The sequence below is a fragment of the Vidua macroura genome, chromosome 5 (assembly GCF_024509145.1).
Source record: "Vidua macroura isolate BioBank_ID:100142 chromosome 5, ASM2450914v1, whole genome shotgun sequence".
Taxonomy (NCBI): domain Eukaryota; kingdom Metazoa; phylum Chordata; class Aves; order Passeriformes; family Viduidae; genus Vidua; species Vidua macroura.
This window is the reverse complement of record NC_071575.1, coordinates 31,015,623-31,037,407: the sequence shown is the minus strand read 5'-3', so window position 1 is coordinate 31,037,407 and position 21,785 is coordinate 31,015,623. Positions and strand designations below refer to the sequence as shown.

Here is a 21,785-nt window from a genome sequence, read left to right as displayed (position 1 = left end):
AGACGCTTGAGACCAAAACGTCACCAGACAGCAGGGACAACCCTGAGGTGGCTGGGCGGGGTTCGGGGCTCTCCCGTCGGGACTGCAGCACGTTCCGGTCCCCCGGGGGAGCGCCGGCCCCAGCAGCCCCGCCCCGCACACAACATGGCCGCCGGCGGCCCCGGCAGCCCCGCCTCGGGGCGGCGGCCGGAACGGGCGGGGCGATGGCGGCGGCCGGCGGGGATGGCCGGGGCTGAGGGGAGCGGCGGCCGCGCTCCCGCCGGCAGGTGAGCGTGGGATGGGTTGTGGGTGTCCGTCCTTCCCCGACATGCCCTCTACACACCGACAGCCCCTCTACACATCCCTAATCCCGTCCCCTTCCTCCACAGCTCCATACCTGTCCCACATGCACATGCACCCCCCACACACCCATACACACACTTCCCCACACACAGACACCGACGCGCATCCCCACACATCCGCACACATATAGCCCACCCGCCCACATATACCCCACCCGCACACATATACCCCACCCGCACACATATACCCCACCCACACACATCCCCACACATACACATCCCACACATTCACACGGACACACCATCCCACACACAGAAATGCACACCCCTCCATCACCCCAACCACACCCACGCACACACAGCCATGTGTCTCTTTCAGTCTTCCTGGGCTCCTTCTCCTCCCTAACGCTTTGGGAATCTCGCAGCAGGCCCTCCTGGCCTCCTCTGATGGTACAGCCAGACTGGATTTTCCAGTAGTAAACTTAATGAAGCACAGTTACATTTCGTACTGTTGGAAGGAAACAGAGGTTGTTGGGTCGGGTGCCGGAGGCACAGCTTCACACCTATTTTGCGATGTGAAAAGTCTGCCATCAGCACCTCTGATTCCTTATAGTGGCGGTGATGCCAACCAGGCTGCTTTTGGATCTCAGTTCATCGATTTGTACCAGGGCAAGAGGTCTCACCTGGGGGTTAGGCTGCTGCCAGGCTTCCTTGCTGCCCGTGGGAGCAGTCTGGGCAGGAAAGGCAGTGTTCTGGAGAAGTGGCAGGCCTGCTGTGCCTCTGTCACATGCCTTCTGGCTCTTGAGTAGGAGCTCTGGTGTCTTGGGAAGGATTTGACTTACTACAAATATGCAGGCTACGGCTGTGTTATGCAGCTCTTCTCTGATGTTTTGTGAAGCTAAGGATCTCGGCTGACCAGAAGTTTGAATGTGTAGCTATCTTGTGCAATCTCATTGGGTTATCTAGAATGCCTATTTTCAGATTCGAGGATTCCTCTAGAAAAGTACATTGTACTAAAATTATATTATTTGTTGTGCATTCTTGTTTATGGTTTCGGCGATCAATTTGTACAAAATGGGAAGATTTTGTTTACAGGCCACTTAAACATCATCTGAGATTGATTAAATTCTGCAGAAACCAAGGATGAATTTTCAGTCTGCCTTCAATCCCTCTGTGGCAGGAGGGATAGGTGAGGAACCAAAATCCCAAAACAGGAAAGGTATTGTGCTCTTGTAATTTTTATTTTGATTTCTGGTAGAAGCTGTCTCCAGTGTTTAGCTCTGGCTTAATTTTAGCTCACCTTCATGTGTGTGAATTGCTCAAGGAGTCAGAGAAACAGGTATAATGTTAGGTTTGAATTTTGGTGAACCTCTTGGGGTAGCTTGGAGATGTGGAGAACTTTAGTTTAAAGCCTTTTGAAAAGTTTACATTGTGATTGGTTAATACCATTGTAGCCTTTAATGCATTTCCTTTTGAAGGGACAGTTGTATTGCAAGCAGACTAATCCCTGAACTTTTAAAACCACAACAAGGTCATGTGTGGTATTAGTGAGTCACTGATCATAGGTTATACAAACTTCAGAAAAATAAATTAATTGTTACATTTACTTTCGCTCTGGTAATATCTGGAAGACCTTGAGAAGGATCATGACCTTGTAGAACTAGGGGTTGTATAAAAGCATACCCAAGAAAACAGACCCTGAGCCTTTGTGTACTCTTTTCTGTCTAAGCTTGATTTCAGATGGTTTTAGCAACACAAATAAAAATATCTGTGTCCTAAACTTTCTAAAATTGAAGTTTGTTGGTAAATAAAGCCTTGTAGGATTTGGCAGGATAAATAATCTATGTGGGATTATACGGGTTATACCTCCCAGAAAGAAACAATAGGGGCCTGAGCTTGGTGGCAAATGCACGTTTCCACATCTAGTCCTGGACAATAAAGACCCCTTGAATTCCAGTCCAACACGTTACTTGCAGAAGTGACATTAACATTAAACTGAATTAACATTCATTAATTACATTACTACATTTAGTAAAGGTGATTTTATGTTTTAATTTTCTTTTCAATGGAAAATTTTATGTAGAAGGGGCAGTAGATGGTGTTGCTCATGGGTGTGTGATAACCCAGCTCTCTCCCACTCCTATGCACGGTGAGTTTTGTTCTTGGGAAAGTAATGTAAGTAATAATAACAAATGTAGGGAAAATAATAAAAATATAGGGAGAACCACCCCCATTAGGTTAGTGAGGAAGTGGGATGGGATGCTCAGAGAAGCTGTGCTGTGTCTTTGGGGATTTTCAAAACATAAATGGGCAAAGCTCTGAGCAAACTGTCCACACCTCGTAGCTAACCCTGCACTGAGCAGGAGGCTGGACCGGGGGACTTGCTGAGGTCCCTTCCTGCCAGAATGGTCGAGTGACCCTAACAAAGGCTGCCCTGGGCAAGTGAGAGATCCAATGTAGAAAGTGACATCTGGTGTCAGGATCTGAACTGCAGTTTGTAAACACTCTTCTAACAGCCTGACGTTTAGGGAAATCATCCCGTAAGGGTTTCATGATACCAGTTGCAAGGTCAGTAACTTCAGTTCCTTCCCCTGAGGTACTGCAAATCTTGATTGTTGGTGGAGCATGTAAGAGATTTCTCTTGGAATCATGGGTTTTTATTCTAAGGGCACCACATGATCCAGATGAACTCGCCTGCTTCAAAACAAAGCAAAAATATATGTTCCTAAGTTAGAAACAATGCAATGTCTGTACTGGTTCTTTAAACATTACCCAGTATAGAATAAGGAGGTTCTATCAGTAGCATATTTAAGGGAAGGTTTTGTTTATAAAAGGTGGGGAGTGTGAAAACCAGTGTCCTTGTGTGCAGTTGTCCAGCTGAGAAGTGCAGGGTTTCAGTCTGAGCCTAGATGTTATTTTCCTTGGGTTTTAAATGAATATATTTATGTGAAAGTGTATTCTAGGTGCCACTTTTCTTCTGCTTTTACTTCCCTGTATCCTCCCCTGTTTTCAGCTTTAAACTTTTCTGTATGAACAGGTTGATTCCACTTCAGGATAATGGCAGGAAAAGTAAAGTGGGTAACTGACATAGAAAAATCAGTTCTAATAAACAACTTTGAAAAAAGAGGATGGATTCAGGTGGCAGAAAATGAAGACTGGAATTTTTATTGGTAAGTATGCTACAATTACCAATTTCTTTTATCAGTGTTATGGAAGCTTGCCCTGTTACTAGAGTCCAAACTTCTGTAATAAACTGTACTTTCCTTCTCTTCATGATAATGATTTCTATTCAGGCTAATTATTCAAGATTTCAATACTGAGAGTGAATGAGAATTTAGATCAAGATTGTGCTAAAAGGAGGAGAGTAAATCATCTTCTTATTTGGTGTTTGTCTAATATAAGACCATGAAATGTTGTCCTAGAATGTAGTAATCTGTTAATGGGCAGAAACAGTATTCTTTAAATAAACCAAACAATTTATGATGTTCCTTTCAAATACATCAGAATGGCAGTTTGTGCTGCTAAATGTACACTATGTGAACCACTTATTTAAATGGGCAGGAATCTAGAAATTTGTTCATGCTTTTGGAATGTAGTTGGGAGAGTAGGGAAACACTCATGGAAATTGCTGTGTTGTATTGTTTTAGGTTAGGTTAGTTTTTTTTTTTTTCCTTCCTGAAATGATAATGTAGCAGATTGGTAGCATTCAGGAAATATTCTTAAATTTTCACATTGAGAATCTAATATGGAAAATTCTTTGCATTTATGTCCCTGCTCTTACCTTCTGTGAAAAATGTAGTTGATAACTGATTTAATGACTCTGTCACTGCAGCACTTTCATCTGTATATAACTAAACAACACAGGTGTTTTTAGCAAGATCTCTTAACCACTTTTCAAGTAATATGTTTGAATTCCTTGTAATCCAAGTAGCAGGGCAGTCAGTAAGAGGTTGGGTTTGTGGCTTTTCTGAAGAGGAAAGGTGAGTTTCAAGAGTGTGAAGTAACAGATTTAGAAAGAGGATTCTGTTGCATTTGGGTGCACTTAAGTCATTTTTAGGCCCTGCTGGGGATTGACCTATCAACAAGCCACAGTCCAGTAGGACCCACTTGTCATCTTTCTGTCCTGCACCAGTTTCAGTAGTGGTAGAGGGACTGATTAAATCTTCAGCAGGATTTCATTTGCTTTCTTAATAGAACATCAGGATATGTTGGAGTGTTACTGCAGCAAACTATTAAATATAAAGAAAAATGAGAGAGAGAAAAGATGAAGAAATTGGAGGGAAAAGATCTCTAATTTGTCATCCTGAAGTGTGTTTCTTCAGAGAAATCACTTGGTGTCTGTCTTTGGTTTCAGGATGAGCGTCCAAACAATCAGAAATGTGTTCAGTGTGGAAACCGGTTACCGCCTCTCTGACGACCAAATTGTCAATCATTTCCCAAACCACTATGAACTGACCAGAAAAGATTTGATGGTAAAGAACATCAAGAGATACAGAAAAGAACTTGAGAAAGAAGGAAGTCCTCTTGCGGAAAAGGATGAAAATGGAAAATATATTTATTTGGGTATGTTGTTCTTATTTTCAGCACTCAGCTTTTTTCTTATAGAGTCAATAATTGGAATAGAACCAGCTTTTTTATGCATGAAGCACTGAACCTCTGGAGTGCTATGACATTAAAGTGGCTACCTTGAAGTGCTCTGTTTACTCTTTTGGGTTTGATTCTTTTGGGGTTTCTCAAAATTTATTTTGGAGAAGGAAAATTGTGGGTTTAAGATACTTTGCAATTAGGTTAGTGTTGAAACCAAAGGGCTCTGCTACTTCATATGAGAGAGGGTTACAGTTTCTTTAATTCAAAAGTGAAAAACTATTATGTGAAAATCTTAAAATGGAGCGGGACAACTAAACCTTTTTGAAGGAAGGCTCTAGACAGAATGGAATGAACAAACACTTCAGAGAGGAAATTTGGGAGAAGTTGGGGAGCTAATAGTGACTGCTAAAAATAAAATAAAAAGCAAACAAAAAAAATAAACCAAAACCAAAACCAAAAAAAAACCACCCAAAGAAACCAGGAAACTCAAACCCCAAAACTAAACCAAGAATAGATCAGGAGTGAGGAAAGCATAATTGGTTTGGAGGTCAGAAAGCACTGAAGTGAAACAGAGTGAGATATGTGGAGTTGAATTACATCTTGGAAAAGTGAAATGAAAACACTTCATCCATGGAAGAGGCAGGTCTTCAAGGATGGAATTGAAGATAATTTAATAGCAAAAAGTGAAAAATGTTTTTCTTTAGGTTTCAGTAATCATAGTAAAACTGAGTGTGGGAGCAAAGAAGAATAATAGGCGTTCAGAATAAGATATAATAAATAAGAATAATGGGCGTTACATGGAAACAAAAGCGGGGTTTTGCCTGCACGGAGAATGATAAAGAATAGTGGAAGCTGGTAGAGGAAATTGAGACATTTTAATTATTTTGTTGAAATGGTATCTAATTCTGTAATGGCACAGCATATAAACGCAAGAAGAAAATCTATTCACATGAATTAGAATCTATTACTATGAAGTTAGCATCTTGCAACATTTTGCAATTGTTTAAGTAAAAAGTAGTATGTAAATGAGATAAAAGCAACATGAGTCTTAATGGAGGTGGATCATGCCTGACTGGACAACTGAAAATACAGACCTTTTCTTTTTTAGTCTTTATGTGCCAATAGCCTTAGCAGATAGAGTGTCTTCAATTGTGTGCCTTTTTTTTCCTCCTTAATTCAGATTTTGTTCCTGTGACTTTTATGCTTCCTGCTGATTATAATCTCTTTGTTGAAGAATTCAGAAAGAATCCCTCTAGCACATGGATTATGAAACCCTGTGGCAAAGCTCAAGGAAAAGGAATATTTCTAATCAATAAACTCTCCCAAATAAAAAAATGGTCTAGAGACAGCAAAACATCTTCGTAAGTTTTTGAAACCGAACCCTTTATTGTAGTTTCTGTAATTAGGTGAACTACACCACCATGCTGATTGTCTGATGCATGGGAAAAGTATGCCATTGTTATTATTGCTTTGTCATTTTATAGTTAGGTTTGCATTTAATCTCAGTTGTTATCTGGCTTCCTCCTTCAACACGTTATAATACAACTTCTTTTGGTATGAGAAGGTACACACAACTGTTCAATTAATATTCTTTTTAAAATTGCTTTCAGTGTTGTTGGGGAAAAACTTGCACAGAAGGAAATTGTTCTGCTTCACAGTATTAAATATTAGGAAGCAAGAGAAAAATATTCCCCTCAGCAATTTCAATAATGGTTTCATATATACTGAATCACTTTTTAAAATTAGTACAAAGGAAGAATGCATTTCTATGAAATAAATGTATTTTCCTTTTGGAACACAAAATAATACACGTCATGTTGATGATCTCCTTCCAAATGGATGAAATAGGCTAGCAATTTTATGTTTTTCTCTGACTAGAAGTTTTGATCACACAACTAATGTTTTTTCCTGTGATCTAGTGACTGGCTGAATATCATTTGAGTATTTTTCCCCATTTGATTGGAATCTGAAGAAAGTCACAATCTGAAAGTTATATTAACTTTTCACAGTGGTTTGCAATTGCACACGAAGCAGAAATGCAAATATTCCAGTAGTACAAGTCCTTGAATAATGAAGGTAATGCACTACATTCTTTTTGCTTGTCTGGACCTTGCCAAGTTCTAAATTCTCTTCAAGGGAAAAAGGTTGGCATATAGAGCTGCATTGTGAATGGCTTGGTCAGCTACAGTGTGAGTTTAAATGGGTAATTGATCTTGGTCATCTCTACAGTATTTTCAGCTTTTTTTTGGTATATAAGACCTGATGCCAAGTGTGTCTTATTAACCACCACAACTTTATATGTTGTCTTGGAAAAAGATACAAGATTTCGGTCAACTCAAAATTTACAGAACCCCTTCTAAAGAAGTAAAAGACTTCAGGGATTGTATTGTTGCAAATACCATATTGTGAGACATGGTTTGTGTTTTTCAGGTTTGTGTCTCAGTCTTCCAAAGAAGCCTATGTGATTTCACTCTACATCAACAATCCCTTACTAATTGGTGGGAAGAAATTTGATCTTCGTCTCTATGTTTTGGTGTCTACCTATCGTCCACTGAGATGCTACATGTAAGGTTGCATAATGTCCAGTGTAGTCAAAATAATGTTGTGCATGTTGCACAAGGAGGTTTAACCAGTAAATGGTATCCTAGGATGCTCACTTCCTTGCTTCTCACAGGGATTTAACACATTTTAATGACTTTTTGCATTTAAGGTATAAGCTTGGGTTTTGCCGGTTTTGCACAGTGAAATACACACCAAGTACAAGTGAACTGGATAACATGTTTGTACATCTTACAAACGTTGCCATTCAGAAACATGGGGTAAGTGTGCTGATTTCTTAGATGCTCTTTTGTAGCAAGACTGATTTTCTTTAATTGTACCAGAAACTTGGAATCAAAAGGTTTTGTCATACTCTTCATCATCTTGCAATTAAAATACTTCACCTTGCACTTAAAAATAAATACATTTTAGAATGTAGACATTTTAGAAAACCACAAATCAGAATTCAAGATAGTGAGTTGCAGCTCTGTAATTGAGTATTTTCAGTATTGACTCACAGCAGTTGAAAGCAGGGAGCTCCTTTCATTTAAAAGCCAATATGCTCACTTATGAATTGAACAATGAAATGCATGAGCTTGGATCATGTGGATATGTACTTTATAATAGTGATTTAATATCCCCTTCCTCATTTCCCCTTCCCTCTCTCTCTCTGGCAGTTAATTCAATTTCTTCTTTCCAGCACTTATTCATCACAGGACTTTCCAGCTTCTTCCAGTGCTCCCCCAACCTCCTGCCCCTGGCTTCCTTCTGTGGGAAACAAAGGGAATGTGCAGTTGCAAACTTGAGATAAATAAGTGCTGCCTGGCCATTTGATGGCTTTGTCTTGCATGGACAAAGCTGGAGCTCTGCCTGCAGAACAGTTCTGTCCTGTAATTTGCCATTGATATTCATGTGGAAACATGAAAGCTTTGATAGCCCTTCCTTATGTCAAAGTAGGCTGAAATTCAGCAGTGGGGAGGGAAGGTTAGTGGGGTGGGGGTGACGTGGATGGGGATAAAGTGTCACTTCCCAAGGCTTTTTCCTTCAGGGAATGACTTGATAATGATTGTCCCGTTGGTGTTTTTAGCGGATGTCTGTGATTTGCAAACCATGCCTCTGTGGTACAGTCATTAAAACTCTATTGTTGCACTTCCTAATGCCAGAAGCTCTATTTTAATGGTATGGAAAATAATATGTATGGACACACACACACCCATGCACCTGATTATATTAATGTAGGTATACACATGCTCTCATACACAAGATATATGCAATATATCTTAAATTGAAATATTGCTTAATGTGCCTTCTCTGCTACTGTTCCATAAGATGTGCAGCATAGCAGAGCTGGTTTTGTCTGGATATTGCTTTAACAACAATGTAAAGATAATGTCTGGGGTAAGTGGTCAAATACGCCATTTTTCAGTACTACAAACATTTTATTGCTCAGGTGCTGATTTGTGAAGTGTTCCAAACATGTTTTGGTTAGTGGGACACACTGAGAATTACTTATGGTGAAAGCAGGTCCCATACAACTTTTAGAAAAAATCCTGTCAGTAATTTATAAAAATTATGATGAGGTGCTGGAAAATGCGTGTGTAATACAAATAAAACAACAATAATTCTTACACGTAATTCTTCTCAGTTTGTTTTAATGTCTTTAATGAAACAACTGTGACTGTGTAAAGCTCTACCCAGTTGCAATCTGTTTGGATTTCAGTACTTGTTCTGAAGGGCAAAGAGGGCTGAAACTTTGATTTCTGTTCCCTTGTGGGAATCTGGTCTCAAAACATTTTTTCCATGGAGCAAATCCTGGGAACCATGTTTCAGGTCTTTATTTGCACAGTCCAGTTCTCCAAATTTACTAATGGGGGGAAGCTGTAGGAGAAAGCCTAATAATAAGATAGATGCTTCTATGACCTTGTCCTAGAGGATGACAGAATTTATTCTTCTGAGAACCTTTTTCTGCTCTATGCATTCTGTGTTTTGTAATTTAGCAGGCATACAATCATTAATTCTCAGAAATGCTCTGAGGAGAGCACTTTATAAAGGGGCAAAGCATTTGTCCTGAGAGTTCCTTGAGGGTTGAACATGTGCCTTTCCATCAGTATGAACACCCCTCGCTTTGCTCTTGTCTTTCCATTTAAAGAGAAATAATGCAGAGCCTTGACAGCCTCTGAAAAGACAACATAAGTTAACCTCCTGTTTCCCCCTGTTCAGTTTCAGTAACACTTAGTGGGGTTTTGTACTGAATTACTTGAAAATTTTAACTTTTAAAAACAATTCAGGTGTCATTTCACTATGTTCTTGAATGTAACTGTTATGAGTAGCACCATTAAGAAGATACCAGGGAACAGACAAGTTATATTTTAAATAAATAAACACAGACAAACACTTTCAAGTGCTGCATTTTACAACAGCTACCTTCAGTGAAATTCTGCTGTTACTCATTAATTGTTTTTTCCTTATCCCCAGAGGAGCAAAACATTCAGTTCTTTCCTTTCACATTTTAAAACTTCTATTTCCAAATCATAACTCACACTTTATTATAAAACTAAGTACCCAGTTTTTTTTCTCCTAAGAAAGATTTATTACTTGATTTACGATGTGTAAATCAAGCTTATTAGAGCTATAATAAAAGCAATTGTTTATGTAGAGGGTAGTTCAAAACTGAGGTGTTCATGAAGCTGCAAGAGCAATTAGCCAGGTTTGTTTTTAGAGCAGTACTTGTAAATATAAGGGGACTTTATGTGGGGATGAGAAAAAACCTGCTGCACGACTTCAAAATCTTAGACTGAGTGAACTCCTTAACTCTTCAGGATGATTACAACCATATCCATGGAGGCAAGTGGACAGTGAGCAATTTACGCCTGTACCTGGAGAGCACCCGTGGAAAGGAAGTCACCAACAAATTATTTGATGAAATCCACTGGATCATTGTGCAGTCCCTGAAGGCTGTTGCGGTGAGTGCTGCCAGCTGCAGGCTTTCCATTACCCTGGGAGTGAGCTTGCCATTCAAACCCCTACATTTCTTTTCTGCTCTTTGGGTGATGGTGTTGATGCTGATTTCTGCAGCTCTCTTATCTCTTGATTTCTTGTTATCGCATGAGATGACGGAACTGAATCTTGGGTGAGTGAGTGGGTTGAGCTGTCTGTGGAAATTTGAAGGAGTGAATAAATCTCTTTCCTTGAGGGATTTGTGAACTATTTGATATGACTTGATACCGCCCTTGTGAATAATATTAAGTTCTGCCAAAATGTGTGACGTCATTCCAGCAATAACAAATGTGTCAAAGAAAAAAAAGTCTTTGGAGGACAGTTTATCAAAGGAAACCTAAGGCTATTAGTTCATCAGAGTTGCATAACATACTTTTACCATTTTTATACACAAGTCACAGAGTTATCATGAATTTGTTTAAAAAAAAAAAAAAAAAGAAGCAGTAGGCACTTCTCTGCTTGAGTGACTTTCTAGTCTTGGGGTAATATTCTGTGATCACATTACAGGGTAGGTATCACTCTGGGAGTCAGCTGAGGTAACTGATGAGCTCACTGTTGCCACGGTCTCTCCTGGTCCCAAGTACATTGTCTTGTCCTCTCTTTTGGGTTTGTCCTGCCACCATTTAGAGTTGAATCAGCTCACTTGTGCACTGATAATTACTACCTTGCTTTATTGATGGCTTGGTGTTCTGCCAGGGGAATAAGCTGAGTCACAGAAGGAGCAGATGAACACCAGAAGCAGCACGAGAAACAGGGACAAGGTCGTGCAGCTAGGATCAGTGGGAGCTGGGGAAGCATGGCTTAACCTGGCCTCTGCTGTGCAATCATATCTGAAGGGACTTGAGAGAAGAAAAGGGATATAATCAAATGTTAGGAGAACTTTAGAAGAGGAGAAGTGGTGAAAATCATGGAGCATGAAATCTGTTGTTCCTCTGTCCTTCTGACAATGGCTGGCACATGTAATTAGATTCTTGTTCCTCCTCCCCCCTTTCAGTCCCTGAAGAAATTAAAAGCTTCATTATTAGTTATGGGGAAAACATCTCAGAAACCTTCACAAAGTTTTCTCTAAAAGATCTAATGAGCTTCACATAGAAGAAAGTATTATACCTGATTCTTGGACTCTCTTGGCTTTGGGATTATAGTTACCTTGAGTAATTAAAATTTTAAAATGTATTTTGTAATTGTTTGACCTAACATTTCTGCATAGTTACAGCAGCAGAATAAAATAAATGTCTTTGAATTGCTTTTCTAAAGTTTAAAGAATTCACAATTATACAAAGCTGTAAATTTTCAATCTTTATGTTTTCTCCTGATGCATGCGGGCTTTAAATATAGTTATTACTTTTGCAAAGTATAAAAACCACTTATTTTCAGTATGGAAATATAATGGGAAATTAACATAACTTAATATTTGGCATCAATGCAATCATCAGTATTGAAGCATTTACATACAACCTCAGAAAAAGAGGCAATGCTGAACCTACTAGTTAGCAAGCTTATATTTGAGTTACAATACTGAGAAGTGTTGTAGAAAATCCATAATGTGATTTCTAGCAAAGAAAGTGTGTAATTGGGTTACTTACTGAAGAGTAGATTTTAATACATATTACTGTCTTTTTTTTCCCCAGCCTGTAATGAATAATGATAAACACTGCTTTGAGTGCTATGGATATGACATTATCATTGATGACAAGCTTAAACCCTGGCTAATTGAGGTAAAATTTTATAAAATACAGGAAAAAACTTCCTTCTCAGTTCACAGAATAAAACTAAGTAGATTTAAATGTAGTCTGTCCTCTTTTTAAACAATGTTTTTTGTTTATCAGGTAAGTGGATTAAGAAAAATATTGGAAAGTGAGATAGGTCATGTGCTGACCAAGCTAGCATGTGCTTTTCTTTCCTATTTTTTGGGGGTTTCTATTTGTTTGTGGCTTTCTGTTTTGGTTTCTAAATCCAGTGCATCCATACAACTGCACTTCAGAGGCAGTCTGAATGTTAGCAGGCCTATTAAATAATGGATCAGTACCTGGAAAATGGGCATTGACTTGATGGAGCATAACATCAAATTTAATTTTTAAATGCTGTCATGGCCTTAATGTTACAGGTTGAGAGGAAACAAAAGGGGCATACAAAGTATAATTAGGATATATGGAAAGCTTTTTTATTTTTTACATAAATTTCTCTTTCGTATATTAACTTTAGCTCTATATGTTCAAGATAAATTTTATCCATCCCTCTTCCTTCTCAATCTAATTTGAACTGAACTCCATAAAAAAAATTGTTTATCATTCTGATACTATTTCTCTAAATGTGGAACAAAGATATGTTAAATGAATCCAAGGTTTAATTAAAACAAGATACAAGGTAGTGCTTTGAATAGAGACCACTCTCCAGCTCGCAATATAACAGGGGAGAACTCAGGTAAGAACTTAAGAGAAAATTTGTTTACCTAGAAGAGAGCCACAGATTTCTGTGTGTAACAGCAGTTCATGTAAACTGGGCAAATTTTAAGCACTCAAATGTATGGGGTTTGTAACCATGTAAACAGAAAATGAAATAAAAATTCTATCTTGTCTGATTCACCCTGGTGAATCTCATCTCAACAGAAGTCTTCAGGCTGACACTGCAGACACTTCACAGAGGGGTACTTTCCTGTCTAAGTAAAAAGAAGAATGCCCAGTGGGGAATTCCTTGCAGTGCCTGAGGAACTGAAAGATGTGCTTTGAGCCCCCAAGGCTCAATTTCCTCTAAGGTGCACACAGATATCACACATGCTGTTTGGAGAATACTCCAAAAACTGATACTGGTTTTATTTTCCTTTTGTAGGTTAATGCTTCCCCTTCTCTTACTTCCAGCACCGCTAATGATCGCATCTTGAAGTATAATCTTATTAATGACACACTTAACATTGCTGTGCCTAACGGGGAAATTCCTGACTGCAAATGGAATAAATCTCCACCAAAAGAGGTTCTGGGCAATTATGAAGTCTTGTAAGTTATATCAATGTTTCATAGAAAGGCCAGTGTTTTTCTTTCACCTCACTTTTTTTGATGTGTAATGTAGACCAAAAAGATAAGGTAAACTTCATTCTGGTATGAAAAATGGGTACAAAGTACCACTTCATTTCTTTGGAGCTGCATTGGAGGTGGGAGTGCATTAAAGCAGAGTTCCCTTGTCTCATGTCCAGAGAGAATGTTGTCTGATAAGCCTCCACTTGCACCTTCTGAGCTTCCAGCAGCTAGAACAGAGGGACAGAAGCAAAGAGAATGTTTGTCTTCTACATGTGCAGAACTTTAGTTGTATGGAAGCTAATATATACATGGTACTTAAACAGTTAAAATAGTTGGTTCTGGTTTAAAAGTTATTTGATGCAAATTTTCTCTCAGTTCATAGAAATAATGTCTCTTGATTCCTGTAAATAATGAATGTAATAATAGAATTGTCAAATATTTTTTAAATTCTTTGATCTGTATTATAGGGAGAGAAATGAAGGAAACTGAGATTTTTGTATTGGAATGTCTGCAAGATTTATCTAGGATTGATTTGCTTTATGCAGAAAAACACTGATTTGAATACCATATTGCTGACACAGTTTCTCATCTTTTTTGAGGAAATGTTTGGGTAGGTTCTCTAGCACTAGTGGTCCAGTTGCTCAATATGTCAGGAATATACTTTATGTACATAGCTGATCCACCAGTTCATACTCATCTTAAATACTTTTTCTCTATACTAATAAAAGCAGTTAAATATAAATAAAAGCAGGTCTGAATTAGGGTTTAAGATTTAATGAATGTTACACACATGGTAGCTATGAATACCTATAAAACAGTGTAACTAAGTATATATTATGATTTTCCTACAAAATGTTTTAGTATTATCTATTGTTAATTACAATTACCTATCTACAACCAAATTTTGCTTGGAATTTGCCTAACAGCTGAAATGTCAGTTTATGCTGAGGTTATCTGAGGCTATAATGGATTTAGATATTTACAGAACCACTCATCACTGTGGTTAAGTGTTACCAAATACATGTCATCAAATGCATTTTTTTGATCACATGGCTATTTAGTTCACCTCATTCTTTCCCTTCTCTCTCTGTGATGCAACGCGAGAGTTTTAATACTGCACCTAACAATCCTCCCTTTGAAGCAGCAGCTCAGGAGTTATTTAAACTGGCAGCAGGCTGATGTTCTGCTTAACCACAGACCTGCAGAAATACATGGGGAACTTCACAAGCATGAAATGTCACAAACTCAGGAGTTTAATTAAAACTGCCAGATGACTTGTTTCTTTCAAACAGGGGCTGAAGACATTTCAGGTTGGTCTGTATTGTAAAATGATAGATTCATAGACTAATAGCTGCCTGTCATGCTACGCCTGCATGAAGCTGTGTGCAGAGCAGCTTGTATCAAGCTCCAGTTCTAGACAGCAAGCAGAATAGAATGTAGAAGTAGAATGTACAGGGCCCACTGCTGTTTGTGTAGCAGGACAAGGCACTGAAGGGTTTTCTTACCTGCAGATATGATGAAGAGATGGCACAGAGCGACGGGACTGATCGCGACCTGCGGGGTCGTCCTGGGCAGCCCATGGGGGTCAAAGGAAGCCGTACAAGAGATTCAGGAAAGCCTGTCCTGACCACGTGGAAGTGATGACAGAAAAAACAGCTGCGCTCTTGGTAGGAAGACATCAAGAATAACTTGAAGTTTTGGAACAGATTCCTATGTTTTGCTACATTGCATGTAGGAAATGCTAACGAAGACAAAACAGCCTTTGAAAAGTGAAACAAACACTCAAAACCCAGGAACTGTATTAGACATATACTGACCTGATAATTATTACAACAATAGATATAGAGTGTGTATTTATATACAGTTATGTTTATATGATTTGTATAAACTAATTCTCAATAATGATCAAGGACTTTATTTATAAAGGTGGCAATTCAAATGCATATTCTGAAAGAAACTCCTTGCTGTTCTGGATAGTATTTATTTCCTCTAGTAGCCTGTCCCTTCCTGCCTATAATAAATGAGCTGTGGATTCTATAAAAGGATGAAGGTGGTAAACATTAATATTTTCACAGTGATGATTCAGAGTCTTGTAGTAAAAGAAGAGCAACTAAAAAAAATTAGGAGTACATGTACTTGAGGCTTTTGCCAGTTAGTGCAGCTATTGATTTATAACCAGTATGAACAAATTGAAAAGCAAGTCTTTATATGCTGAGGGTTGGGGGGTTTTATTTCCTTTGTATGTTATGAGCTGCTAACTCTTTAAAGGTAGGAAGTTTTATGGACTGAGGGAGGGTTTCAATGGTCTACTGATAGACTGTTTCACTAGCCATTAATTTTTATTTTCAGATGTCTGTGAAAAACAGAACAATCAGATACTGTGATAAATCTCATTGCTTGAAGCTGATGATAAATCTTTATTTGCACCAGAATCTCTCAGTGTTTTTATGCATGTATATAAGTCTAATCTGTATATTTTTGTATATTTTATTTTAACAAAGATATTGTTGCACATGGCAAGCTATTTCTGGTAGCTATGATGAGAACAGTTGTGATGATTAGCTACCAAAACTAAGATGCAAAACTTAGCTACCAAAACTAAGGAGCAAAAGATAAAAATGGGTACTTCAGTCTTCTAACAGCAAAGCGTATAAATAAACCAGTGGGGTCTGTGATTGGCTGTTGCTTCCACTTGACTTTCAACCAGATATTGGGTGGTTACTTATAAATGGCAACATGCATTGGTTGGTTTTATTCTCCTTCTCCCTCCCTTTTTTTGGTAAAGTTTAACTCTCCCAAAGTTTTTAGTTTCTTGAACACCTAAACCAGACCACCTGCAACTGCACTACTTCACCTGCTTTGAAGGGTCCTCCTAGAAGAGGGCAGCAAACCATGGTCTCCAGGACAGCTGAACATAGTCTGGCCAGAGCAGCTTGTGTTGGGGAGGAAGGGCAGATGTGGGCTGGGCTGACCAATACCCGTACACAGAATCTGGGGTTTATCCTGTCAGTAAAAAATGAAATCTGTAGGCTGAATCACTCCAAGCATAATCTTCATTAATCTTGTATATTCCACTAAAATAAAATCTAAATGATTCTCTCTTCATCAGCTTTGAATCTTCTCACTGGCCTTTACAAAAGCTCTACAATATTCTAGTTGACTCTTGAAATATATAAGTGAAAGGTAAGATGATCACTGCAGGATGGTAAAGCTCACCTAAATTCCAGGTCTCATATTTTGGGGTTGGGGTTTTCTGTTTGGGTTTTTTGGTGCGGGGTTTAGTGGTGGTGGTGGAGGGTTGATTTGGTTTTTCTCAATTCCTAACTGCTTGTATATTTGAGGCTTGACAGGCAAGCTGCTCTTAAGTAGAGGTGTAGTCAGATGTGTTAATCATCATAGTGTTGTTTTAATTACTGATATTTAGTGGGCAGATGTTTCCAGTTTTACCTCTAAGTGCCTGTTAAGGATAAAGTGGGAAGTAGTAAGAGCCCTGGGGACTGTGGGCCTGTAGTAAATAGTATTTTGTAGTATGATTATGTTTTTGACAGACAGGTAACATAACAAGGGTACTGTGATAGAAAGAAAATGCAGCTTTCTCTCACTGCCTGTGATTTATTTCGGTAGTGGCTAGGACAGAGGATGTGTTGTTGTGGTATTCTTGTATTGCAGCAGTAGCACTCCTTTCTGGGAAGGCTTAACATGACAGCAAAACCAGGTTTGGGTTTTTAGGATTTATTGCTGTGGAAGGCTATGGAGACTGAATCCAGGGGATACTTTTAGGTCTGATTTCACAATGATCTAATACTGATAATAGTAAATAAATATTAGTAGTAGATATTAGTAAATATCTAAACAATCTTTGTTTTCCAAACGGGTTTGTTGGTGGTGCTCTGTGTTGGCAGTGGTGTTATTTCAGGTAGGCAATGAGTTGAATCAGGGCCTCCAGAGCATAGACATTAACAACACAAAATAGTAATGGTGCTATCTGTAATATTACTAATATACATGTAATATACTAATATACTGAATATATTAGTATGTAATATACTAATATACTGGATATTATTATGTAATTGTTTAGGGGGTGTCTGCTAACTTAGGGTCAGCTCATTCAAGCTTGCATCCTCAGTGTTCAATATTTCAAAAGTTGGGACTGGAAATCTTGCTGTTGCTTTCAAAGATTTCTGTCCCAGTATATAGCAGATACATTAAGTAAAATAAAGTATTTATAAAGAAGTATTTTATATGGAAAATGTTTTTGTAGCAGACCCATCAGTTCTAAACATGTAAATCATTCTCTCTGGCCCAGTGTAGTATTGGGAAAGCATATTTCAAACCCTTGAGGATGAAACATATTTATAAAATATCGAGTAAATTATTAATACTACCTCAAAATAAAAGCATTGAAATATTACTAACTAGGGGGAAAAAAAGGAAAATAAAAACCTGATAGGAATCTTTGACTATGTAGTAAATAATCTCAGAATTAGAATTAAGACTTCAAATGTTGATACTGCATTTTAGTTATATCTCCAACTAATGTATTACTAGTAATTTATCTTGCTGACCCAAACATGAATTTAATCATGCAATGTTCTCTTTAAAGAGCAAGAATTCAAAGACACTACAAATGCAATGACCCTCTCTTCCTGATCTCATTCAATTTTCTTTTTAAAAACAGAAGTGTAGTGATTATATACATCAGACTGCTTTCTCCTCATTTCCTTTTCTTGACAGGCTTTTTGCAGAGGTTGAAGTTTGAAGGCCTAATTATTTTATCACTTTTAACATGAAAAACATGTAAAAAACATGTAAAGAGAGTTTTAAGGAACAAAACTGAAATAACACGGAATTCTAATATACTAAGATTGGTTTTGTGATTATCAGTACTAAACTGTCCTGGTTTCAACTGGGATAGTTAATTTCTTCTCAATGCCTGTTGCAGTGCTATGTTTTGGATTTGGAATAAGAATGGTGTTGATATGTCACTGATGTTTTGGGTTTTTACTAAGTTATGTTTATCCTAGGTCCAGGACTATTTTTTTATCTTGTCTCATGCTCTGCCAGTGAGGAGGTGCACAAAAGGAAGAGGGAAGGAGCACAGCTGGGACAGGTGACCTGAACTGGCCAGGATATTCCACACCATGGAATGTCACGGCCAGTCTCTAAACTGGGGGAGTAACTTGACAGGTCTGATTTGGGTTTGGGAAGGGGGGTCTGCAGATGGTGAGCAGTTGTATTGTGCATCACTTGTGATTTTTTTCCCCTATTATTATTATTACTACTACTAACCATTATTATTGCATTTTATTTTACTTCCAATTATTAAAGTATTTTAGTCTCAACATACAAGTTCTACTTCAATTCTCCTTCCTACTCCACAAGTGTGGGAAGGGGAAGAGAGGGAGCTAAGAGAGTGTCTGGGTGGTGTTTCATTTCCAGCTGGGCTTAAAACCACAACACAAGCTCCAGGAAAAAAATCTGTAAGTGAGCAGCAATTCTTCCTTTTCTATGCAGAACTTGAGGCCTTGTGTACGTCAGTGAAATGTTCTTGAGAAACTCAAAATTAGAAAGCTCTGTTGCTACATAATGTCTGTTTTTAAGTCTTGGTTGAAAAATTCTCTGAAGGAATTTGAGTAAGGAAAGAGTTTGTGTTAGCTGGAATGAGTGTGCATAAAGCAGCTTTTCTGCAGACTTGGAGAGTGCCAAGGAAACAAAAGCAGTCATAACTCATAGTGGGAGGAGGAGGAGGGTGATATGTGGATATTATGCTGGTTTGTGCCTGGTCTTGAAAGGTAAAGGTGCAAATCGAGTTAAGAGGAAGAGAAACTGAAAGGGAAAACTTTAATTGCTTACTCAGAGATAAAATCTTCGCCTTTTCACTTCTGCATCTTTAACTAAATCTCCTGCTGTAGTAGGACAGAACTAATGGTACCAAGTGTTGCCCAGGCTGCTGAGAGCCTGGAGCATGCTCTGCTCAGAGCTGGAATGGAGGTGATGAGGGAGATGTCCTCCCCACTTGAGGCAGGTGTCTGCTGCAGGAATTCAGGAGAATTGACTACAGGAGTGATGCTGACGTGTAATAAAAGATGACAAACCTTATGTGGATGCTCTCATTCAGAGGTAAGGTAGCTCTTTTTGCTGGAGTCTGATTCTCCAAAAGGTTAAAGCCTGTTTCAGCTCTGACTGAGAGGACTTAAATCTGAGTGACTGCGAGCAGACAAAGCTCTTAGTTATTAGTAACTAACTGTGGCCTTGGGCCAGTCATCCTCCAAATGTATCTCACAAAGAAACTGTTTTGGCTTTCAGGGGAGCAAAATAAATCAGAAGTAAGAGTTCTCAAAAGTTCTGACTTTAGCTAGTATAACAACTTGCCAGGCAGAGCTGATAATAAATGTGTGTCTCAGTCCTAAAATGCTGTTCTTCATATGCTCCAGTGCTCCCTGGCATAAGGACAGTATTGTATGAAGAATTAAATTGACAAGCTCTAAACAGCTACAGGAATTGTTATAATGGCATCAGTGTAGAAGGAGTTTATTGTTAGAGTTGAATAGTGGGGCTTGCTTCCTGGGCACTAACCTTTCTCCCTATTAATTCTTTGACATGGAAGGAATTAATAAGATTCACAGAGAATAGCTTCTGTACATGGCTTGAAGAGCTTAATTAGTACAAAAGAAACAGTATTATTCCTAAAGCTACTTCATTACTGTTGGCTTTACAATAGGACTTCTGCCTAAAATGTCCCTGTCTCCTGATTCACTTCCTGCTATAAACTCAGCAAAACAATACACAATTCACAGAAGATATATAGTCCTGCATTTCATCAGCAGAACATGTCAGGCAGAGCTCATTTATCTGTGGTAAAGGAAGGGCTTTACTGTGGCACTATAAACTGGTGCTGTTGCTCAAGCAGTTGCTCTTCAGTTGATTTGGATGGAAATTACAGAAAGGAGCTGACATTCTGTGCCTGCTTTATGGCAGGAGTTCACTCCAGTCTTTGGGTCAGTGGAAAGGACTCTGTGCCCCGTGGTGCTGAGGTATCCATTTATGCTGACCTGCATGGCTTCTTTAAAAAAAAAGCCAACAAAACCAACAGAAACTTTATTCCTGTCTTCTCTGCAGAAAACAAATGTGGATAGCTGGGAAAAGCTGACTTTAGCCACAATTTTGTTTAAAATGCCATTATTAAGAGGAAAAAGGAGCATAAATAAATATCTTGGAAAAATTGGTTGTTTTATACTGAATTGTAGGAAGTTGTGTGAGCTAGACTCTTTGTTTTTCCATCTTTTTTAAGTTGCCATCAAAACATAGGCAAGCTCTCCATACTTGAACTTTCCCAGTAATGATGATCATATAGATGCCTTTGCTATTGACAGAAAGTCTTGTATGCCTTAATTATTCTGCAATTTTGTACCTATTAAAAGCAAATAATTCACATTTGAGGTAGTCATAGACAATTGTTGTAAAATAGAAGTTTGGACAGTATGAAATAGTAATTAAAAACACTCGTGAAAAACAAGGAGACAACAAAAAATACTTCAGAGAAGAACATGGCTTTTATTTGAAAGGTTCTTTCCCTGTCAAAGTTGGGCAGTGAAACAGTGAAATTGATTAAGTCTAATTAAATTTAATAATCTGAAATCAGTTGTCATTGGTTGGCATATATAGTCACTAACAGCATTAAGTTTGCAATCAAAATATGGTTCAGGATTTAAATTAACATTTATAGTGTAAATAAAGATTATAACACATGGAGTTTCTTAGCAAGAGAGATGGAGTTTGAAGAGAATTCTGAAATGTTATGGCAGCCGTCAAGAAACACAAAATTTGTTCTGAGTGAAGGCAAGAGATAGAATTTCTTTATAGGGAAAGTACTAGTGCCTAAAAGGACACACGTAATTTCTTAGGACAGCAGAAGAAACAAGAAGCATATTTAAAAATAGATTGTGTTAAAAGTAAAAATAACCGTGGGATACTTATCTAAAATGAGCGGATTTTTTTTTTTTTCCCTCACAAACTTCCTGTCCTGTTCTTAACAGTCTGAAGCAAGTGCTCACCAGTGGGGCTGGAGAGACTGTCAGCTGTTCTTCTAAGGAAAAAGATAAGGGTAATCTTTCACTGGATGTCACATTTTTAAGATAACTGAAAATGTACAGAGAACAACTGCTTTTAAATACTTAGGAAAAAATATGAAAGTACTAAAATCAAAATGATTAATAGATTAATATGGTAAAGTGTGTTTTTCTACATAAGTAAGTTATTTATGACATCATAATAGTGTCATCTTGCTGGGATCTTGCATCACTGATGATAGATATAATTAGACCACTAATCTCTTTTAATTCACTATGAGAAAAGGTTAATCTTTGAA

At 38.2% G+C, this 21,785-nt stretch overlaps 1 protein-coding gene across 2 annotated transcripts; it reads left to right on the top strand.

Annotated features, from left to right (window-relative positions):
- The first annotated feature begins 207 nt into the window (after positions 1–207).
- On the top strand, positions 208–16,517 carry TTLL1 (TTL family tubulin polyglutamylase complex subunit L1). Of its 2 annotated transcripts, none has more exons than XM_053978642.1 (10): positions 208–266; positions 3,319–3,451; positions 4,636–4,844; positions 6,049–6,229; positions 7,299–7,433; positions 7,579–7,687; positions 10,226–10,369; positions 12,032–12,118; positions 13,230–13,393; positions 14,926–16,517. In XM_053978642.1, exons 2-10 carry the CDS (start codon positions 3,339–3,341, stop codon positions 15,053–15,055), a joined length of 1,272 nt encoding a protein of 423 aa, XP_053834617.1. In that variant the 5' UTR covers positions 208–266; positions 3,319–3,338; the 3' UTR covers positions 15,056–16,517. The 2 variants fall into 2 exon arrangements, with proteins under 2 accessions (XP_053834617.1, XP_053834616.1); XM_053978641.1 differs by lacking the exon at positions 208–266 and adding an exon at positions 1,412–1,500.
- The last annotated feature ends 5,268 nt before the right edge of the window (positions 16,518–21,785 follow it).